The sequence below is a fragment of the Equus przewalskii genome, chromosome 16 (genome assembly GCF_037783145.1).
Source record: "Equus przewalskii isolate Varuska chromosome 16, EquPr2, whole genome shotgun sequence".
Classification (NCBI taxonomy): Eukaryota; Metazoa; Chordata; class Mammalia; order Perissodactyla; family Equidae; genus Equus; species Equus przewalskii.
Window position 1 is genome coordinate 7,915,267 of NC_091846.1, and position 23,314 is coordinate 7,938,580.

Below are 23,314 nucleotides of genomic sequence, written 5' to 3' on the forward strand. Positions count from 1 at the left end.
CCCTTCCTTGGGTCTAGTTATATTTTCTGGTCTGTCAAAGAATAAAAGTTAAATGTCTCCTCAGTCTGAAAGCTCCTTAAATATTTGAAGAAACCAATCATGTCAACCCAAGTTGTCTCTTTTTTAGACTAAACATCTTCATTTCCCCGCACTATTTTATCATTACCCTATTAGGATATGGCTCCATTTATTTATGCTTGGCTTATAAATGGGTACAGTGTTTCAGGTATGATCTGATGATTGCAGATCAGGTAATCTGTTTTCTCAGCTCAACACAATTTTTAAGCAGAGAGGTTGGATACGGCTGTCATTCTGAGAGCAGAAAAAAAAAATTACAAGAGAGCAAGGGAGAAGAAGGCAGAAAAACTATAAAAAGCAGACACAAGAACTTAAAAAGCATGGCTGTTGGGAGCAATAATGGGTAAAGAGAAGGAGCCATATATATAAAAGATGTCTGCAGCCACCTTGCAAATTATACCATTTCTCTAAGTGATATTGAAAATTAATGCTACATGAGGGAAAAGAGGTCATGAGTCAGAAGGACCAATTTCTCAGAAAAGTCAAGGGACCAGCCAATAGTTAGTTCTAAATAGTTAGAATAACTTAGATTTTGTTGTTGCAAGGGAGATGTCCATGTAGATAAGGTCCAAAGTTGCCTTATAACTTGCTGTCCTTTCCTACCTTGTTCACCTTGCCAATCCAACATCCTACAAATCCTCTTTTAGAGATCAAGTCACTCTCCATATCCTTTTTTTGTCTCTATGAGCTCCTTTAGCACTTATTAGCAGCATTGTGTAGTCTGTTTTATACAAACTGGTGTTTCTACTTTACCCTTGGGAGGAGCTCAAAATGTTTATTGATCTTTCGAATTGTTTCATGTGCACCTTAATCTTCTTCCAACTAGGTTTTCAAAGCACACTGAGGTTAGGGATCATGGCTTACACTTTCATATCCTGCATACTCCTGGGCAAATAAATAAGTTATTGACCTAACAACTAATTGAATTTGGCATATCTCTATTGCCCTAAATAATATATCAATATATTTCTTATTTCAGACAGTCAATGGTAGTTTTCTAAGATGATTAATCCAACAAACATTTATTGAGGGCTCTGGGATAGAAAAATGAATAATAAATAATGGTAAGCATTGCATTAAAGGTACATGTCAAGTACTATGGGAGCACAGAGAGAAAAATGATGGTGAGACAGGAGGTAAGGTGTAGAGAAAGTGACCCAAGAGAAAAAATGAATTTTAAAGGATGAGTAGAGTTGTCTGGGAGAAGAACAAGTTGGTAAGGAAGGTTTTTCATAATAAAAGGAAAACAATGTGTAAAGGCAGAAGGCTAGGAGGAGCACAGTGTCTTCAGGGAATCACAAGTAGATTTAGTGTGGCTGGAGGGCTGGAGTGAGTGGGGAAGGATAAGAGTGAGGCTGGAGAAAGAGCCTGTGGAGGACCTTGTATGCCAGGATGAGGATAATAGGCAATCAGGAACCACTGCCGGATTTGAAGCAGGGAAGTAACATCATAAGATTAGTTATTTACAAAGATCACTCTAGATTGGGGAATGGATTGGAAGAAGGTGAGAGGAGAAGTAGGTAGGCTGGGAGGCTAAGAGATGAGGTCAAAAGATGATAGAGGTCAGAAATTATGCAATGGCAGCTGATTGGGCAATTTAAGTGAAAATTATCTCCCCTTTCCTCAAGAGCAAATAATATAGGCTGATGGAAACTTCTAGAAATTATCAGTAACAGCAGTATTCTTAACTTTGTCTGACTTTTCAGAAAAGAGCATAACGTTAGTGGGAAAAGGAATCAGTATAGGAAATCTAGAAGGAGGTAGAGAGAAGACCAAATAACAGGATAACTGAAAGAGTCTAAAACCTCAATTTTATGCTAAGGCTTTGCAGACAAGTTCCTAAGGCACTTCAGGAATGAGAAGAATGGAGGAAGAGTGGAAACCTTTGGCAGTTTACAAAGACATGGACTCAAGTCTCAGCCTCACCACATACTTGTTGTGTGTCTTTGGGCAAGTTATTTAACCTCTTTGAGTCTCCATCTTCCCGTCTGTAGACTGAAGATAATATTACTTATTTCTTTGGATTCTTATGAAGTTAATGGGATTAAGTATGTCAAAAGTCTAGTACAGTGCCTGCACATAAATGTACTAAGTAAATATTAGTCTCCTGCTAAGTGCTGGGCCTGGGGATGTGATACAAAGATATGTCAGACACAGTTCATAAAAAAGCTTACAGTTCAGTAGGGAAGAGAAGAATATCAGTGGCTAAGTAATAATAAAAGGCAGAATAAAATAAGTACTGACTAAAGATACAAGAACCATGGTGGAAAAGACCAGAGAAGAGAATGAGTATCTGACTCAGCTGTTCATTCTGGAAGACACTGCAGGGTAGAAAGCATCTAAACTGGCCTCAGAGGATAAGGAGGATTTGGCTGAAACAGAGAGGGAGCCTGGACAAAAGACATTCCGGGCTGTCTTTGAACATCATGAACAAAGGCCACGCTTGGCATTATGTGGTGAGTCAGGCTCACTGATGGTCAGAGTCCTGGCTCCATTCCAGCTTGGGAGGCTCCACAGTGCCACTCCTCTGGCCCTGGACAACAAAAGGATAACAGCAGGCCTCCTGGAGAGCAGACTTATGGCAAATAGAAGGATGGTGGTCATGGCTATGGGCAGAAGAAACTCACAGGTACCGTAAAGCAGTGTGGCTTCTAGGAAACCCAGGTCACCCTGGCAGAAAAGGAGAAGGGAAAGGAAGTGGAGTCTTTGGGGAGACCTACATACTTGCATAAATATCTCTGCTTCAGTCAATGGCTTCTCCCAAGCCATCAGGTGCCCAGCCATTGCTGACTCACATTCCTTAGTACAGAAGCGTGGGAATAGACACATGGCCAGGGAAGACAGCCATGCGCTGGGCTGGAGTGAATCTAAGAAGAGAGCCAGTTCACTGCAGGGCTGCCATTCCCTGGCTATAGGATTTAGGTTAGTCATTTCTGTCCTCTTTGGAGTTTCATAATAACTGCTCTATGTGTCTTACAGGGTTGTTGTGAGCATATGGGGGGAAAATACCTCTGGACTGAGGATTAGGGGGTCCTCCTTGCTCTCTGCTGCTGCTCCTCTCTCAGATCTCGGTCCCTTCCTGGCCTGATTTGGAAGCCTTGTTCAAAGATAAATTAACAATCCTTTGAAGAAGGAGGTGTTAAAGAGGGGTGCACACTTAATACTTTAAAACAGGGATTATTTGGGAGACAAATAGCATCATTACCTAAAATGTTTGGGGAATGCTACTTCTGACTTTTTCTGAAAGTATAAATTGGTGGTAGGATAGTTTCAAATTTTTCAGGAGACTCTCTAAAATCATCTCCTTGTAAAAGAAATGGAGATGATTTTCTCTTTTAAAGGAGTCTGAATTCTCAGTTACAGTCTTTAAGCAATGTAAGTTTCTAGGGCAGAAGAGCTGATGTATATTGCCTTCTCCCTGTTTCCTCCCCAAGAAGTACTTACATATTCTAAGTCTATTGGGGAGCGTTTGGAAATAGGCTACTGAACAGATTCCATCTTTTCATGTAAAACTTCAATGTGCCATAGATATTTACATCTAAGAGGTGCCAATTTGATATTTTATGATGCTGTAAATGTTATGTTTTAGATGATTCTTGGCCTTGGGGAATTGAAATGAGGTCTAAACCCTTTTCTAAATGGAAACTACATAGCCATAGTCCAGGGTAGGATTAGACTTCTTTGGATTTTGCTGCTCAGTGAAGTATCTGAGGCCTATGAAGAGGAAGCACTTGGAATATTTTTCTTAAATGTGATCTGTTTGTTATGCGTTGCTTCTCTCTGATAGTATTTTGCCTACTTTGTGTTAAAACTCAGCTTATGAAAACAGATGGAAGAGCAGCATATGTCTAACTCATGGGAACTGGAAAAGGAAACAGAATGAACAATTTCCAGTGCATGGGTTTCTTTCACCCATCTACAACCCGTCTTCTTCCTTTTTGGATTTCTTTCTCACAGGTGTGGGCGCTCCAGCCATTCTCTGTGGGTCAATGTCATACATCTGGCAGCAGCTGGCTTTCCTCTCTTCCAGGAACTACTTCCCTTACAGAGACTCTGTTCAGATGGCGGGCTCTCAAGGGTGGCCAGCCAGTGTCTTCACCTTCTGCCTTGCCAGGTGGGACCAGACAGTCCCTTCTCAGAGGGACGGGGCGGGGAGGGGGGGAAAAGGAGGTCAGGGAAAGGAACAGACTGGAGCAGCAGCAGGAGACGGGGAGGTGGAAAGTTAAACAAACAGGGAAATAGATGTCTGAAGAGTTTCTTGTTGCTTTCTGAAGCAGCTGTTTACCTTGAACAGTGAGGTATGCTGAACTTTCCACAGACCCCTTCTGGTTGGTGGCTTTGCAGTGATAGATGCCTTCATCCTCTTCTGTGACTCTTTCAATAAACAGCGTGCTGCTTCCTGGTCCTAAAATAATTCCTGAGAGTGAGAGATGTTTAGATTAGTGGGCCTGGACGACAAACAAAAACAGCTACTTCTGTAACACAACCCTCTTCCTATCATTATGCATTCAGACAAGGAAATCCGAGCTCTCGTTAACCTGGGACAGGGCTGCTTATTTGTTTTCTCTGGTCCAGGCTTTTTAATAGCACCTTCCCACCACAGCAGAGCTCTGATCCCCAGCTTTGGAGATGTGGATCTGACCAAGGCCGTTCACTGTGTGGAAAGAAATGAGATGGGGCTGCCATACCCAACTTTAAAGAGCAAATATCAAGGAGGTAGCAAATCTAATAATAATAACTATCATTTACTCAATGCCTGCTATGCGCTAGGCACGACACGAGACACTCACTATTCGTATCTTGACATTCACAACTACCTTGTAAGGTATCATTGTCTCCATTTTATGCATGTGGAAACTGAGATTTGGTGAGGTTAAGTAACTTGACCAACAGCATGTAGTTTGAGAGCACATTATATTTGTGGCAGATGGGTCAAAGAAAACTGTGTTTCATTTGTCATAATGGCAAAGAGCCTGGGCTGTTTTAATCTAGGCCTTATCACTTCAGGTTTAGTCACTTTAGGCAAGTTACTTAATCTTTCTAAGTTTCAGGTTCCTCAATCTTAAGATAGAAATTTATTGAGTTCCTACTCAATAAGTGTGAAAATGAATGGCAAGTGCACAGCACATAGTGATACTCAGTAAATACAAGCTGAAGTATTACTACGGGGTATGGTGACATGGAAGGAGCTCCATGAATTTTTGGGACCCTGGCTTCAAGACCCAGACACTTTAACACCAAGTACTTCAAGTATTTATTGAGTACTTACTCTGCCGTTAGTCTCTGTTAGAGACTTTGGGGGTTGCAGGCTGAGACATGGTATCTGCTGGGGGGAAAATTAACTAATACCAGACACACATATCCATATATTCTCTCTCACACACATACACTCATACACCAGCAAACAGAAAATGTTTAATGAATGAGAATGAATAAATGTGGCACAGCATAACCAATTAAATGCAAAGTCTGGGGCAAGGAGGGAGATCAGTAAGGATAGGAATACTCAGGGAAGGCAGCATTGAGGAGGTGGGCCTTGAGTTGAGGTTTAAAGGAGTATCAGAGGTGAAGGGAGAAAGGAAGGCCCGAGGAAAGGCAGGATGCTGAAATGAATGTTCATTGAGCACTTGTTCTGGAATCATGATAAAATGGGCCTGACAAGACAATAGGCTATATTTCGTTAGTTTAAATGGTTTTTATTCCCCCTGATTATAAAAGATATATTCAATATAGAAAATTCGAGAAATATTGGAAAACATGAAGAAAATGTAAACAAACCAACCAACCTACAATCTTACCTCCCAGATATTTTTCTTCTAGTCTTTTTAAAGTGGACTTTTTTACACAGTTTGCTCATTCATATAATAAATATTTTGTAGCTCCTATCATGCACTAGACACTATTCTAGAGGTTAGTGATACAATAATAAGCAAGGCAAGTAAATCCTTGTAACAAAGGGCTTAAATTATAGTTTTGGAGAATTACAAATAAATCATGTAATTTCAAGTAGCAATAAAATCTGTGAAGAAAATTAACTAAGTTAAGAGGATCATGGGTTAAGGAGGGTGAAGAAGCTGTTTTAATAGGGTGTTTAGAGAAGATTCTCTGAGGAGGTGATGTCTGAGCAGAGACCTGAAAGCTGGGAAAGAATGAGCCATCTGAAGATCTGGAAAAGGGCTTTTTAGGCATAGAGAGTAGCAAATATAAAATCTGTCTAGCAGGAATGAGCTTGTTTAAGGAACAGTGGAAAGACCAGTATGCCTAGAGTGTAGTAAGCAAGCAGGAGAGAGGAGAGCTAGGCAGGGCCCACATCCCGTATGACCCCACGGGGGTGGGTAAGGATTTAGGATTTTATTCTGAGCACAGAAGAAAGCCGTTGGAGATTACAAGACTGTATGGGGACAAGGGTGGAAACAGGGAGAGCAGTTAGCTAGCTCTTGAAGTTGTCCAGTAGGAGATATGGTGGCTTTATCCTAGAGTGACTGTGTTGGAAATGGTAAACATTGGTGGCTTGGGGGATATTTTTGAAGAGAAAACCAATCAGCTTGCTTATGGATTAGCATGTGGTATGTGAAAAAGTCATAACAGTTTGACTTCAAAGTTAATGGTTTGAATAACTAGGAAAGTAATGATACCTTTCCTGTTGGGGAGCAGGTTTGAGGGAAAAAGTCAGGAGATCTGTTTCACACACATTAAGTTTGAGGTGCCCACTGCACATCCAAGAGGAAGTTTCACTGGGAGCTCAGGGAGGAGATCAGGATTAGAGACAGCTATGTGGAATCAACATATAGAAGGCATGTAAAGCCATAAGAATGGAAACTAACCTCATAGGAAGTGAGTCAGGATAGGGAAGACAGCAAGTCTGAAGGCTAAGCACTGGGAACTTTGAGGAAGAGGAAGAGGAGGCAGCAACCTAGAGACTAGGAGGGAATAGCCCAAGAGGTGACAAGTAAACCAGGAGACCATGGTTCCTAGGGTGCAAGGAAAGAGTTCACAAAGGACAGAATGGTCAGCTATGTTCAATACTGCTGAGAGACTAAGATGAAGGGAGATAACTGACTACTGAATTTGACAGTGAGCCATTTCAGTGATATGTGGGAGCAAACGCATGATAACTGTCACTTAAAGAGAAAACAGGAGGTGGTGAAGTAGAGATGGTGAGGAGGTTACTTTAGAGGTAGAACAACATGAGGTCAAGGAATGAATTCTTTTTTGAAATGTGAAATTTTACAGCATGTTTATGTACTGATAGGAATAACCCAGGAGAGAGAGAGAGAAACTGATTATGCAAGGGATGGAAGGAATAATGCCACAAGTGAGGAGGGATGGAATTCATTGGCCAAGTTGGCCTTATATAGAAGTAGGGATAGTTAATTCATTTCAACAGGAAGGATGGTAGAGTATAAAGGGATAGGTAAATTGGACAATTTGGTGATGGAGTAAGTAAATAAGAGGTGCTCATCTGTTTAAATTGAGGAAGAGAAGGGAATTGGGGGGGTTTGAAAAGAGAGAAAAAGGTGTGAAATAGTGTGCTGGGAGAGAAAGAAAAAAAATTCAGTAGTGAAATGACATGAGATTTCTCCTAATGATTATACAACTTTATGTACTCACTTCCCCCCACTCTTTGATGTCATAGTATAAGTATTCCCCCATGTTCTTAGATACTTTTAATAGAACCATTCATTATGTACCTGTACCCTATTGATTGGCATTAGATTATATCTAATTGCTTGTAACTATAAATAGCAGTCCAGTTAACATCTTTAGGCATAAAGATTTTTCTGTATTTCAGACTATTTCCTTCAGGTAGATTTCCAGAAACAGTTTTTAGGTCAAAAGCTCTTGATTCATATAACCAAATTGCCTTCCAAAAAGATTCTACCCTTTAACACTTTTGCTAGCAAAGGATAAGAGGTTTTATCATTGTCCTGCCAGTTCTGAACAGTATCATCTGAAAAATACAAAACACCAAACTTTGCTGATTTGATAGATGGAAATGATTGTTGTTTTAATTTGTGTTTCTTTGAACATCCTTTCATGTGTTTGTTAGCCATTTCTATTTTCAAAGCACCTGTTTTGAGTAGTTGACTGGAAAAGGTGAGTTCAGATTAAGGAGAGCTTTGAAATCTGGCTAAAGAGTTTCCATTCAGTGTAGAAGGAAAGGGTCACAACGATTTTTGAGCAGGGAAATGACATAATGAAAGCAATGTTTAAGGAAGTTTAGTCTAGAAGGAGAATGCAGGATGGCCTGGAATGAGGAAAAAGTGGCATCTGGAAGTCCAGCTCACGAGTTGTAATTCAGGTAAGGAATGATGAGGATCCAAATCTGGATGGTGGGAAAGGAAGTAGAGAGGAAGAAATGGAAACAGACACTTTGTAGAAACAGCCTCAGGAACTAGTGCTTTATTAGATACAGGAATAGACAGAGATGAGTCCAGGATGGTTCCAATAATCTAGGCCCAGATAATAGGAAAAAAATGAGAGCTCTCCCCCATAACCTTGACTAAATCATTTAATCTCTTTAGGGCTGTTTCCCCACCTGTAAAATGAGAATAATACCTACTCTGCCTATTTAGTGGTATAACTGTGAGGATCAATTGAGATAATTTAATGAAAGCTTTGAAGCTTTGCCATTTATACTATATCTTACAGTTTTCAATCACAGACAGTAGTATAGCTAGATAGTGAGTGGTCAGGGACAAAGAACATTTATAATAACAGCTATCTTGCAACTCACAATCATCTCCATTGCAGCCGACCTGAACCTCAACCTATGGTCTATCACTCAAATCCCAATTTAAGGCTAACACTGTGAACAGAAAAAGTCAAAGAACTTGGATTTCATCCAAGGAGGCAGATGTACAATTGTGGAGGTGAGAGGATAGTGCCAAGGATGCTGATGAGCTAGCATCATCTGGCACGGTTTCCTTTTTCCATCACATGGAGGAGAGGAGATGACGTGAGAGGCTGTCCAAAAACAACAGACAAAGCTCTTCTTTCTGACTTGTCCTCCTATTGCACTGTAACAAATGGCACAAAGACACTGATGCGTCACCATCATACAAACCACTCACAAACCTCATCAGGCCCTTTCTCATTCTTTGCTCTTGCTATTTATTTCCCTTCTCACAAAAATTGGCCAGTTACTACCCTTATAAATTTTTCCCATTCCTCAAATCTTCCGTCCATATTTACTCATAGTCATCTTCTCTAGTTTCTTTAATGCCTTAACCTGGTCGTACTCACTTATCTGACCTGATTCCTGTAGTATAGGTTCTGTTCTCCTGAGGATCTCACCTCTTAAAAAGGGCGTTCTTTTTAGTTTAATTTTTTCATTGTGATTAATTTCAAACATTTAAAAAGTGCTAAATAAAATATAACCCATGTACCCACCATTAAGATAATCAGATGTCAACATTTTGCCATATTTGCTTTAAACCCCTCTCTCTTTTAATATGAATAAAATTTATACTTTTTCCCTTCCTTCTCCCTCTCTCTCCAGAGGTACCGCTATCCTGAAGTTGGCACGCATCCTTCTTGTGCATGTTTTTGTCCTTTTTCTTCATAGGTATATATCTGTAGAATATATAATATTGTTTTATGGGTTGAAAAATTCTAAATAAATGGTGTCATACAGTATGTATCCTTTTACAACTTGTTTTTTTCCTATTCAACAATATTTTAATATTTATCCTTGTTGATACACATGTATGGAGTTCATTCTTAACTGATGTATAATATTCCATTGCATAAAAAAGCCACAGATGAAAAAAATCCACTTCTCTACTACAGGATAGTTAGGTAGTTTTCACATTTTTGCGATTACAAAGAAGGCTACAATGCACATCTAACACAGCTATGTGTACACTGTTATGCACACATCTCCTTGTGCTGGGTTATAGGATACCTATTTTCAATTCTACTATTACAAAATTGTATTTGAAACTATGCCAATTTACACTTTAATTATCAATGAGTAAGAATTCTCTTTCCCCCATGTACTTACCAATACCTGGGGTTATCAGGTGTTTTAATTGATGGCAAAATGATGGGTATGAAATGATATTCACAGTGGTTTTAATCTGTCTCTCTCTGATTACTAGTTAGGCAGAACATCTTTTTTCTATTTTTTTGGCCACTCAGGCCTTTTTTCCTGTGAATTGCTCATTCATGTGCTTTGCCCATTTTTCTATTAGCCTATTTGTCTTTTTCTCAATGATTTTAGAGTTCTTTATATGTTGTGGATACTGATCCTTTCATGGTTAAATATATTGCAAGTCTTCTCTCATTCTATGAACAGTCTTTTAAAAGTTTAAATTTTGTTTATGCTGAATTTTTAAGACAAAAGCTTTTAAAATTCTAATGTAGTCAAATTTATCAATTTTTTCATTATCCTTTGTGCTTTTCTTTACTTGTTTAAAAAAAATCTTTTCCTACTCCGATGTCATTCCCCTTATATATACTTTCTTCTAAAAGTAAAAAAATCTGTTTCAAAGATATATTTAGAGTTTTGCCTTTTCTCATTTAGGTCTTTAATCCATCTGGATTTTCTTTTGGGGAAGGATTGTGCATGGTGTGAGGTAAGAATCTAATCTTTACCATATAATTAACCAATTATCCTAGCATCATTTACCGAAAACTCTGTCTTTTTTCCTACTGAGTTGTGGCCCCGGCTCTATTGGATACTAAGTTTCCGTGTATTTGTGGTTTTGTTTTTAGGCTCTCAACCCATTTACAATGACCTATTTATCTATCTCACACAAGTTGTGATTGCTTGATAATACATCCTGATATGTGGTATGGTGTGATCCCTTCTTCTTCTTCAAAATTGTCTTGGCTCTTTATACTTTAATATGAATTTCAGGTTTAGTTTGTCAAATTTTGTAAAAAGCACTGTTTGGATGTTGATGAAAATTCCACTGAATTTATATAATATTGTGAGGGAAATTGTCATATTTATTTTTAGATCAAAACAAATGAAATTGCCAATATTTTGACCTACAAAAATGGCTCAAAAATGGTTCAACTTAGTAATATATATTCTCATCCAAGAATATCAAACATCGTTGAGTTATTTAGGTCTTCTTTTATGTCATTTAATAGTTTTATGATTTTTCTCTTTAAACATTTTGCTTTTTTTAGTTATATTTATTCCTAGATATGTGTAAGTTTTGTTGTTATGAAAAATGGAATTGAGTTCTTTGAAGAGTCATTCTATATGAATTTTTTCTTTCCCCTTTGGGTGTTAGTCATTAGAACTAACAGATAGAACTCACTTAGAAACATGATGCTCTTCTTTGTGTTGCTGAGATAATTTAATTGTAGGCCAGCTTACTTCTAGAGGGACCACCTAAGTAATTTCCAACCACTAAGAAGATAACGATTTCCATGGAAACTTATGATTTATTTCCCTTTACTATAAGAAGCTGTATCAGATTGGACCAACATGGCACAGAGCAGGATTTGCAAATGTAGATGTCTTCAGGGGCCAGGCACATAACATAAATGAGTTGGGGATGAGATCATGGGAGGGAGACCATCTATAGAGCATAGAAGGCCTGTCTCTCATGTGAAGGTGGAAGCATTAATTTAGCTGTAACTAATTGGAATTTGGGAATTTGAGTCCAGTGCTGTTTTCTGAGTTTTGGGGTTTTTTTTTTCCTGAGGCAGATTAGCCCTAAGCTAAGGTCTGTTGCCCACCTTCCGCTTTTTATGTTTGAGGAAGATTAGCCCTGAGCTAACATCTGTTGCCAATCTTCCTCATCTTTTGCTTGAGGACGATTGTCCCTGAGCTAACATCTGTGCCAGTCTTCCTTCACTTTTTATGTGGGTCGCTGCCAAAGCATGGCTAATGAGTGGTGTAGGTCTGCACCCGGGATCTGAACCCATGAACCTGGACTGCCAAAGTGAAGCACACCGAACTTAACCACTACGCCATGGGGCTGTACCCTGTCTTCTGGGTTTTAAAGAGAAGACAGAAATTTGGATTTTTCATGATTTTAAATGTTGGCAACCAAATCAACTTATATAAATTTGCTGTAAGGGCCAATAAAAAGGTGTATGTTCGGTAGATTAGACATAAGTCTGACCTAGAGGATGTACATGGGGATACACTATTATATTTTTATTAAGTAAACACCTTCATGATCTGACTCCTGCCTCTCTTTCCAGTTTCTGTCCCTGCTATATCCCTAAATATATCCTTGGTATGAGCCATACTCATCTATTGGCAGTTCATGATAAGCCTCAGTGACTTTGCACATGTTACTTTCTTGATCTGGCCACTTGATTAACTTGTTATTAATATTCAGCTCAGGGATTAGCTGCTCTGGAAAGCATCTTCTGATGCTCTTCAGCCCCTTCTCTGTTACTTTCATATCACCTTGTGCATGCTTCTACTCTGGCACATACCAGTTTGTAGTAAATTTGCTTACTTTCTCACTTGCCCACTTCACTGTGGGCTCTTGGAGAGAGGTTACTCTGCCTTATTCATTACTGAGTCCTCAGTGTCTAATGCTATGCCAACAGACAGCAGACACTCAGTAACTGAGGAAATGTCCACATAAACCAAGACAATGGAAAATGGAATTTAGAGGGTGAGGAAGGGAGGAGGCTTTGCAATGTTTGCTGAATATTATGAAGTTAATGCTAACTCCCTATGTGGTAGTATGGACTTACGACCTCTCTCCTCAGAGTCTGTAAAATTGTTTGTCATTTAATGTTATTATCTTAAGATTCAAAGAGCTCCAGTTCCTAGAGCTTAGAAATGTAAACTCAGGTAGTTTCATAGATCTGCTAAAACGTTAGTCCCAAAGGGTCAAGTAAAACTTTACACTGAGTTGTTTTTGCAGGAACTTGTAATGTACTCCAAGGAATCTGATGATGAGTCTCAGTATAAGGACTTGAATTGCCTATTGTGTTGGTTGCTGATGAGGGTTGTGGATCAGAGTTTGTGATAATATTGGTCTATATATTTATCCATGAGATGCAGTCTAAATTTTAGGCATACAGTATGTCCGACCCCTTCAGTTTTTAGTATTTTCAAGAGACTTTGTAAATAATTTTATTTCTTCCCATGATACCAGAAGGTGAAGGACAATCTTGGCATTTTAATTGATTTATTTGATTTACTTATTTTTTTGAGGAAGATTAGCCCTGAGCTAACATCTGCTGCCAATCTTCCTCTTTTTTGCTGAGGAAGACTGGCCCTGAGCTAACATCCATGCCCATCTTCCTCTACTTTATATGTGGGACGCCTACCACAGCATGGCTTGACAAGCAGTGCACACATCTGCACCCAGGATCCAAACTGGTGAATCCTGGGCCGCTGAAGCAGAACGTGTGAACTTAACTACTGTGCCACCAGGCCAGCCCCAATCTTGGCATTTTATATATAAATACCGTATTGCCCATGAAAGAGCATAGAATAGAACTTTAATCCAATTCACCACTGAGTAAATAAATCTGTACAGCTTTTGGTTTCACCTATTTGATTAAATAAATGCACACCGTGTGTTTGCCTCCTGATCCTTACACAAAAATCTGACTTGTTGCTTTCCTAAATTGGCCTAGTAGTCTGACCAGTGGCTTGTTTTTTTTGCATAGTTGAGCATCTGTACTCCTGACTTAGAGAACATTATGTCCATCCAATTTGGCCAAATTAATCGGCATCATCAAAACTCTCTTCTTCACCCATCAAAGTCCAATTCAAATGACATCTTCTCTATAAAGCCTCCCCTGATCACACAAATTGGATGTGCTAATTTGTATCCGGTGGAATTTTATACCATTCATGTTGCATGCTTATGAATTGACTTTGTACCTATTATGTGTAACTTTTTCAAAGGTAAGGACTAAGTTTAGCTAATTTTTACTTTCTCTAGAATATAGTAAAATATCTGGCTCATGGTAGGTAATTAATATATGTTTGTCAGATTTAGTAAAATAAAAAGTAGATTTTGTTTGCTATTGTCATGATAGTCTTGGCTCTCCAGCTAAATGATAAATTCTTTGAAATTAGCATGATATGTTTTCAATAAATGGTAGCTAGGTACATAGTAAATAATCATACTTTTATATTGGTAGCTCTTAAAGGAATTGATTAGCTAAGAGCTGAATCTGAACTAAGGACCAGAAGAACCAAAATATAGATTCAAGACGGCTAAGGCAACCCAAGGAAACTAGAGACAGGATGTCTGATTGACTTCCCACAAAGAACACAAGGGAGATTTTATATATCCAGTCAGACCTTTGGAGGTTTGGAAAACTATGCCTGGGTGCGAGAAATCCAAGTTTAGTAAACTGCAAAGTCTGACAAAATTGGGAAGTGAAGGGTAATGGACTCATTAAATGTCACTAAAAAGATGAATGATTCCAGTATTTTCAAATGGTTACCATGTGGCTTCTTCCTTCTCTATTGAGAATTTTACCCTAAGATGAAGCCTCATGGCAAAGCCTTGTGGATGTGAGAACAAAGAAGTTGATGAAGTGTGGAATAATCTGAGGCATAATGAAAAGCAGCCTTATAGTAATGTGTTAAGTTGGAAGTGAATTATGAGATGTTTAAAACATATGATCTAAAGGAGATCTGATGGGTAATGTGATCCCTGATGAGTCTATTTGCTCTTTAGCCATGAAAAAGACAGAGAAAGAAGAGGAGCTCTTAGAAAAGAATAAGATTGAGGACAGTGGTGAAAAAAGCTGTATAATATTCCTCTCTATATAACCACTGAGTAAGGGAAAAGCCAAAAACAAAGGTCCTTTCATTTGGGATAATGTCTATTGCTTCCCTAGTTTAACTTACAAAATTGGATTATGATAACAGAATAGTTTCCAAAAGCTTTCAAGAAATTGTAAACTGATTCACTTGAAGGGGTCATGGTTGAAGTGAGCACCTTGAAACTGTGCCAAAAGCACATGTATTTCTAAACTTATAAAAATGAAAAGCATTTTTGTGCCCTTTCATTGTGTACTTTGTTGTTGTTCTAATGAAGTATTTCAAGATGATTCAAGCACTCAAAAAGTATGTCAAGTGGTGCTAACTCTCTGGTTATTGGCTGTAAGACGTTAGCCATCAACTATATATATCTATAAATTGTAAACACACACATGTGCATGCACACACACATACACATACGTGCATTGATCCCTCCCCCAATAAATTCTTGTGGTGTGTTCAGATTTTCCATAGCCCCACCATGAGGTTGGATGCATTTGTAGTGTGGGATATAGCCATTCCCTTAAAGTGGCCTTCCTGCGTGTAGTGAAGTAGGATTTCTATGACCGTTTTAAGACAGAGAAATAGTATTGCACTGCATAAGATGTTAAAGTCAAGAAAGTGTTTTTCCATCAGCAGCAGAATAGCTAAATAAATTACAAGAATACATGCCATAATATACTGTATGGCTGCTAAAAAGAATGAGGCAGAATAATAGGTACTGACATAGAAAGACCTCCCAGATATATTGTGATAAAAGCAAGTCATAAAACACATAGTATGATCTCAACTCAAATTTATCTTAGAGATGCTAGCTTTCCCATATAACCACACTACTGTCACTCTCTGTAATCCATTATCTTGTTTTGTTCATCGTAGCAGTTATCGCTATCTGACTGTATGCTACATGCTTATAGTTTTGTTTGTTAAATTTATTACCTGTACTTTTCCATTAGAAAGTAAATTCAAGGTCCCTGGCTCATTCCCAGCATCTAATATATTCCTGGCACAGAGTTGGCTCTCAGTGAATAGCTGTTGAATGACTGAATGACTGAATCCCATTTATCATTCACCTCACATTTGCCCCACATATATATACACATGCTCCACATTTGTATATATGCACGTATATAGGTAAAAATTGGAAATGTTGTTGACAAAATACACATCAAACTGTTAGCACATGTTAATTCTCCATAACGGAAATTTTTATAGCTTATTCTATTTCCGTACTATGTGATCTTTTACAATGAAAATATAATCATGTACTACTTATTTAATTAAAATAAATAACGGTAGTTTTAAAAATGAAATTGTAGGCCTCTTTAACATCAGCAAAGAGCCACCAAATGAACATTTAAAAACTGTATAGATCCAAATACTTAAACATTTGCAAAACTTTACAATAATGTTGACTATGTATAGAATGATAAAATATTTTTGAAGCAAGAAAAGTAGATTTATACTTAACAAATTTACAATTTTGGATTAAAACAATAAAAGGACAAACCAAAACCCATCCCATCAAAAGCCTGGGCCCCTACAGTGTGTGTGTTGGGGGGGGGGGCTTCATATATAGTATGTTCTCTGTGTTCTATTTTATTTTTCAGTGATGGTCAGCTTAATTATGATGGAGTGAATGAGATGGCTACTTGAGCTGTTTAATGGTCCTTAGTAGCAGGAGATTATGCAAAAATCAAGTTTACCACTTGAATATGGGAGCGAGGAGGAATGACCTTTCTTGATTTGACTTTTTCAGCAGTGATTTACAGTCATGTAAGTGACGGGCTGAGTTCACTGAATAGGTTAGCTGAGAATATATTTGTTTGCATATTTTCCTTAATTGATTTGGGCATAGCAGTGACCCCAGCTGCATCGCTGTGTGTCATTTTAGGTCCTGGTTAAACTCTGTCAAGTTTGTACTTGGGGGGAGGAGAGGTTTCCATACAAATTCTGGACTTACAAATTCTAAAAAAAAACAGAAAAACCTCATCTGATTATTTTGCTAAGGGATAGAGGAGCAAACTTAGCTAAGGTAGTGTGTAAGTTTTCCTTCTTTAGTCACCCAGTCTTCATTGTAAGCAGCAAATTGTAGATTGGGGATTGAGAACCCCTCCCACTCTAAGAGCCTGGACAGTTGCTCTTAGTTGTGGGGTTAGTGACTTTGGACAGGATATAGTCCTGAGATCTCTGGGATGACTGCTGAGAGAGTCTGCCCTCCCTCCTTCTCCATCATAGTCCCATATTTCTTTATTTCTCTCGTCTTTGTTTTTTTTTTTCCCGTCATTTCTTTTCTCTGCCACTGGTCCCTCAAGCATCAACTGCTCTTCAGGCAAAACAAGCTGCTCATCTTGGCCGTGCTCAAACTACAGTTCCGTGTGTTGCAGGGGTCACAAAAAGAATCAGAAGAGGAGGTTAATTCACAGTCAAAAAGGAGAAGCTTTAATGGGTATGAGGTTTCCGTTTGAGGTGATGAAAAGGTTCTGAAACTAGCCAGTGGTGATGGTTTCACAACATTGTGAATATACTTAGCATCACTAAATTGTGCACTTTAAAATGGTTAAAATGGTAAAATTTGTGTTATGTGTTTTTTGCCACAATAAAAAAAAGAGGGAGAGGTGCTTTCTAAAGCGATGCCCACATTTGCAAGTTCTTTCCCATTTCTTACATTCTAAATTTTTCATATGAAAATTCAAGGGGACTTTTAAAAAGGCACACGACCAAACTTAAACAACTAGCAGAGGGCCCTGCTATTTATATGAATGGATTTGTGCTGCCTAATGTGTGATCCTCAGTTGGCTCTAGCTTTCAGGAGGCTTCTCTGGGCTGAATGGGGATGAAGATGCTATACTGGAAAATACATCCAAGAAATTTTCTTTGGGCAAAGCATTAGGATATAATATGATGCTATGTATGTATGTGTGTATGTATGTATGTGCAAGACCTAAATAAGCTGGAACTTGACAATAGGGATATTTTAGGGGTCAAGATTGACTCTCCATAAATAATTTCTATTGATTCCCAATACAAAATGGGACTCTCCTCATGGGTTACTTTACTTTTCTGGATGTAAACCGTAGAAGTCTACAGCTGTACTTTTCAGTCTCCTTGAACTAGCCAATCATTAACAAGTAATTGCAGAGCAGTAGAAAGTGCATAAAGTAACATTCTTCATTTTTTCACACCTTAGGGGCTGTGGTTAAAGTCAGGCCCCTTCTTTTGTCTGGGGTTGGGCTTGTAGCTCTGAACTCTGGCAGCTCCAACCAATTAAATGTTTTCCCTGCTGTAAATCTGACTACACTCCTTCCTTAATTCCATTCCTTTCTCTTCAACTTCTAAATGGAAATTTATCCTTAAAAAAGAACTGAGCCTTGATTCTATAACATGTTCAGGATGTCCCTCATGCTTATATTCTTGTCAGAGGTACAACTAAACCTTGAGAACTTGTTTGAAGATTCTGGCAGAGGAGAAGCGCTACTGGTATATCTACCAGTGAAGCTTGGCCCTTCTGGGTCTGGGTACATGGACACCCTTACCTTAAAGGCACATATTGAAGAGAAAGGAACGATGAGAATAGCTGCTTAGCCAATTACATCAGCAGATTGACTGGCTCAGTGCAGGTGATAAATGGAACAGCCAACTTGCCTTCCCACGCACTGCCCTCTGTGCACCTGGGAATCTTGGACACAGTTCTTTTTTTTTATTTATTTATTTACTTATTTATTTATTTTGGTGAGGAAGATTGGCCCTGAGCTAACATCTGTTACCAATCTTCCTCTTTTTGCTTGAGGGAGATTGTCCCTGAGCTAACATCTGTGCCAACCTTCCTCTATTTTGTATACAGGATGCCACCACAGTGTGCAGCGTGCTTGACAAGCGGTGTGTAGGTCCATGCCCAGGATCCAAACCTGAGAACCCCGGGCCACCGAAGCAGAGTGCATGAACCCACAACTATGCCACCAGGCCAGCCCCTTGGACATATTTCTTTTCTGCAATACTTCTTTTTACTTTTATTTTTTTTGAGGAAGATTAGCCCTGAGCTAACTGCTGCCAATCCTCTTTTTGCTGAGGAAGACTGGCCCTGAGCTAACATCCATGCCCATCTTCCTCTACTTTATATGTGGGATGCCTACCACAGCATGGCGTGCCAAGCGGTGCCATGTCCGCACCTGGGATCTGAACCGGTGAACCCTGGGCCGCCAAAGCAGAACATGCACACTTAACCGCTGTGCCACTGGGCTGGCCCCACTGCAATACTTCTTAATTCTTTATGCACCATAGAGTAAATTTCATGAGAAAGAAAAGGTAATTACTACTCAAGTTTTGCAAAAAATTATTGACATTTCTGAATTTTATTATTACTAAGAAATCAAGCAAAGCTGCTGATTCTTATAGCCTGAGGGTGACAGATAGTTTATCATCACTAGGCATTAACATCCTCATTTATATCTCTCTTCTACTTTTCCTGAAGATCTTTCCCAGATCTATGAAAACCACTTTACACTTCACATATAATTCTGTCCCTCCAGGTACTAGGACAGTAGGTCACCTTGATCTGAATATGCACTTATGAGTGCAGATATTTGGTGTTGGTGATATAGTGGTGACAGGAAAGATGTCCCTTTCAGGTCATTAGATAAGTGGTCCCAGTGACCAAGATCCCATTTAGGAAGGAATATTAATCAGTGGGTTAGGGTGGTTCTCTCCTGTTCCATCCTCACTCTATTTAAGACAGAATTTATTCTTTCTAAACTCCTTGTTCTAATCCTACTGCCTTAATCTGAAAATATTCTGAAAATGTTTTTCTGTCATAGAAATTTAGTTTAAGTAATAGTTTGATGATAGTTTCTCGGTTCAAGCAGGTCTTACTAAATACATCTCAGATTAACATTGCCTTCTGTTCTCTTAAATATTTTCAGAGGAGAGCTTGTTACTTTTTTCAGCATTTCAATGACTTTTTCAGAACCCCCGTTTTTCTCTGCACAATCATTTGTGAGATGGTTTGAGCTTACATCAGAGTAAAACTAAGCTAGATGAACCTTCTGCCATATCTGCTTTGCAAACTTATCTTGATGCCTCACAGTGCCACCATGAAGTAAGTTGCCACCTGTCACAGCTTGAAACATTTTTAGGACCTCATTGGAGAATCTGGGAAGAGGGTCAGGCAGAAAGGTGACTTTTTGATCATTTTGGAGGAGCTGCTGGTCCTTTGGGTGGGTGACTGGAGAAGTAATGAAGATGCTCGGGGGAGTCATACATTCTCCAAGGTGACTTCATACCATTGTTTCAAGTCTGGGTGCAAACCCTTTAAATTTTTAGCCCAACAGAAATGACTGTTTCTTAAAGGAGCTTTGCTGTCTGCGTACCCCTAAGAGTCAAACTGTACTCAAAGTAGCCACTGTCAAATAGACTTCGTCTCCAGCGGAGAGCTCTTGTCTGGTGCTTTTTTGGTATTGGTCCTTTCACATTACGTTTTTTGTTCATGTCTGGCCCTTTATATTATACTTACTTCAGCTAGTCCATTTTCACTTGTCTCTTCAAAGTAAATATGTGTCAAATTACCTTCTTCTTTCAACACTTTGCACCTCTCAGTCCCTTCTAATAGTTGCTGGTAGCTTCGTTACTCGGTTCTGATTTGGATGTTCTGCCACCTTTATTACTTCTCACATATTTTCTCTTATTTCCTCTTTATTGCTCTTCCATTCTGTGTATTCAGCTAACATTAATGATTTAGAACCTGTTGTATGTGCAGCATTAAAGCACAAAGGAAAAGTATTTTTTCAATTATCTACTACATTAAAGATATTTTAGTCCTGATTGAGCCATAATATTTTCTACTTGTCATGTTTATTAATTTGCGTCATTCCATTTTTAGACTCATTAACTCTGGTGCCCAGTTGATGTGATGATAGTGAATAAGTTAGGACACACATGGTGCTGCTTGAAGAAGCTGTATTCATTTAAACACGTATACAAATTAATTACTTTAGATATTTTGTTATTCAGATTTTAGTTTTCTTGTTCACTGCTCTATTCGCAGAGCCTAGCACAGCACCAAACACAAAGTAGTGCCTTATAAATGTTTGTTGAATGAGTAAAAGAGTGTTGGGCTAATATGCAATGAATTCTGGATCTTTCAAAACGTGAAAGTAACTGGATTTGTGTTCAGAATAACTTTTAACTTTATACATGGATTGTCTACTTTTTAAAAAATGCTTTAAATATTTTTAATATGCTTTAAGTATTTTTAATAAGTAAATTTTTAAAATAAACTATAGTCTTTAGGAAGCTTAATCTTCAAGGGTTGGAAATGAGAAACTAGTCATTGTTTTAAATACGTGCTTGTTAATGCCCATGAGGTCATTTACAACCACTGCCTATTTGTGCTCTGGTGAGGACTGATGTTCGGCTCCACATGTTGAGTGTGCGAGCACAGGCTCAGGAGTCATCTTCTGGTTTGAACTTTGGTCTGCTACCTTCTAACTCTGACCTGGAGCCAGTTATTTCTCCTGTCTATGTCTCTGCTTCCTCATCTTTTGGTCTGTAAAACAGGCATCATAATTTAGCAAACTTCATAGAATTCTTAGGGCACTAAACAAATTAATATTAGTAAAGTATTTAGAACAGTACTGGGCACGTAATGTGTGCTTGTTAAGTTAAAATACATCTATGGAAAGCATTTAATAACAGTACCTACCTCAGGTGATAGTTGTGAAAAGTAAATGACATATTTGTAAAATTCCTAACACAGTGCCTTAGTACCTGTGAAGGCTCAGTAAATCTATTACTGTTTTTAATAGAGAAGACATTAAGACATTATATCTATCTTCAAAGGTTTTAAAAATAAGCACAGATAAAACGAGAACAACGAGGTGATGCACTCTGTGACATGAATTGTAAATAAACCTGGACATCGGAGAAAGGGAAGAGTCACTGTGCACTGGAATGTGAAAGGAGGATCCCTAGTGAAGGCGCCTCTATGGCCCAGAGGCTGAGGGGAGAAGAGGAGAGTACAGAGGTCAGGGGTAGTGGGAGCGAATCAGTTAGTAGGGTGGGGCCGGGCAGTTGAGGCCCTGAAAAGCTAGGGGTTGTGTGGCTGGCAGCAGGGAGCCTGTTCTGGGGGTTGTCAGGCAGCGTGGTTTCCAGGATGCCCATTTTCTGCTCATTTGAGTTGCTGTAGTGGAGATTGCCTCATGCCCCCTGTGCTCATGCTTTCCTGTGCCTGCGTGCTTAGGATCCCTTTTGTTCCTGCTTGATGCCCTTTGGCCCAAGAATTTACTACTCAGCTTTCATAACACTTTCTTGAAATTGCATTTCTTCTATGGAATGACTGTGCCCTACTGAAAGGTTTTCCTGAGAGGAAACGAAAAGGAAGGAAAAAAATTCTACTCCACTATGTTCTTTCAGCAGGTGTTTTACGGCCACTTGTCTAGATCGTGAACTCTTGTGTGTGCCCTGCTTCCTCTCTCACATTTTCTTTGGAATAGAGTAAGTTGTCATTTAACAAATAACAGTGATAATGGGCTGGATCCTATCAATGATCCAAGGTCACTAAAATACTCTCAGAATATAAATTCTTTTTGAGTTGCCAGGCTTCATATAAAAGATGCATCTCAAGTCTCTAAAGGATGTACAGTTTATTCTCAGGGTTTTAAAACTGTCTAGCTTTCCAAAGGCTTAGTATATGATGACCTAGTTTTCAGTCTTTTTCAGGCTGTCATCTTGATGTTTTTCCATTTAGGCTTTGGAACAATCAGTGAGTCAAGGTTTATTGCTTTGGGTACCTGTAATCTGTACTCATAGGTTTATAAAAAGATATACCATAAAAGAATTGGTATTTTTGAAGATGTCTATATGCATGGACATAAGGGTCCTAGTCAAAGAGCATATTGCATTGGCTGCTGAATTTGCTGCATCAAATGGCAATCTTACATATGAAATTTTATAAATACTGTATACATGTAAAAGAGTATCTCAAAAAAATTAAGAAATTCCTTTCCAAAAGGCTATAGTAGTTTTAAAGAGTGAATAAAGGGAAAAGAGATAAAATTGACAACTTAGTGCAGTTGAACTCAATAAATGCTAATAGCATATTAGAATGATAAAGATTTATAAAGAATTTACATAAGATTCTTTTTAGATATTCTTCTTTTGGCCCTCAGAAGATCAAAGAAAGCTGGGAGGAAGATTTATTAGATGTAGAGTTGTTTGACATTTGAGCTGACATTAATTAACCCTCTGACACCTTCCAACGAATTCTGACAACTCATTGGCCAATTTTTGTATAAACGAGATTGATGAGAAGGTGGCACTGACTAAGCCATCACTATGGGTCACTTTAGTTATGTTAACTCAGTTAAACCTCACTACATCCCTGTGGTCAGTATTATCCCAGTTTTATAAATAAGGAAATAGAGGCTCAGAGAATAAGGATAAGTGAGTTGCCCAAATTCTCTGACTCATGAGGGCAATGTTAGGACTCAAACTCTAACACCTCATAACCTTTTTCTGTGTGTAGTA

At 38.6% G+C, this 23,314-nt stretch overlaps 1 protein-coding gene across 1 annotated transcript in view; it reads right to left on the reverse strand.

The window, feature by feature from the left end:
• The window catches only part of FLT1 (fms related receptor tyrosine kinase 1), a 172,680-nt gene that overhangs the window by 48,114 nt on the left and 101,252 nt on the right, over positions 1–23,314 (reverse strand). Inside the window, exon 15 of the mRNA XM_008536754.2 lies at positions 4,364–4,495. Coding sequence (XP_008534976.1) covers positions 4,364–4,495 — 132 coding nt within the window. The remainder of the gene's footprint in view (positions 1–4,363; positions 4,496–23,314) is intronic.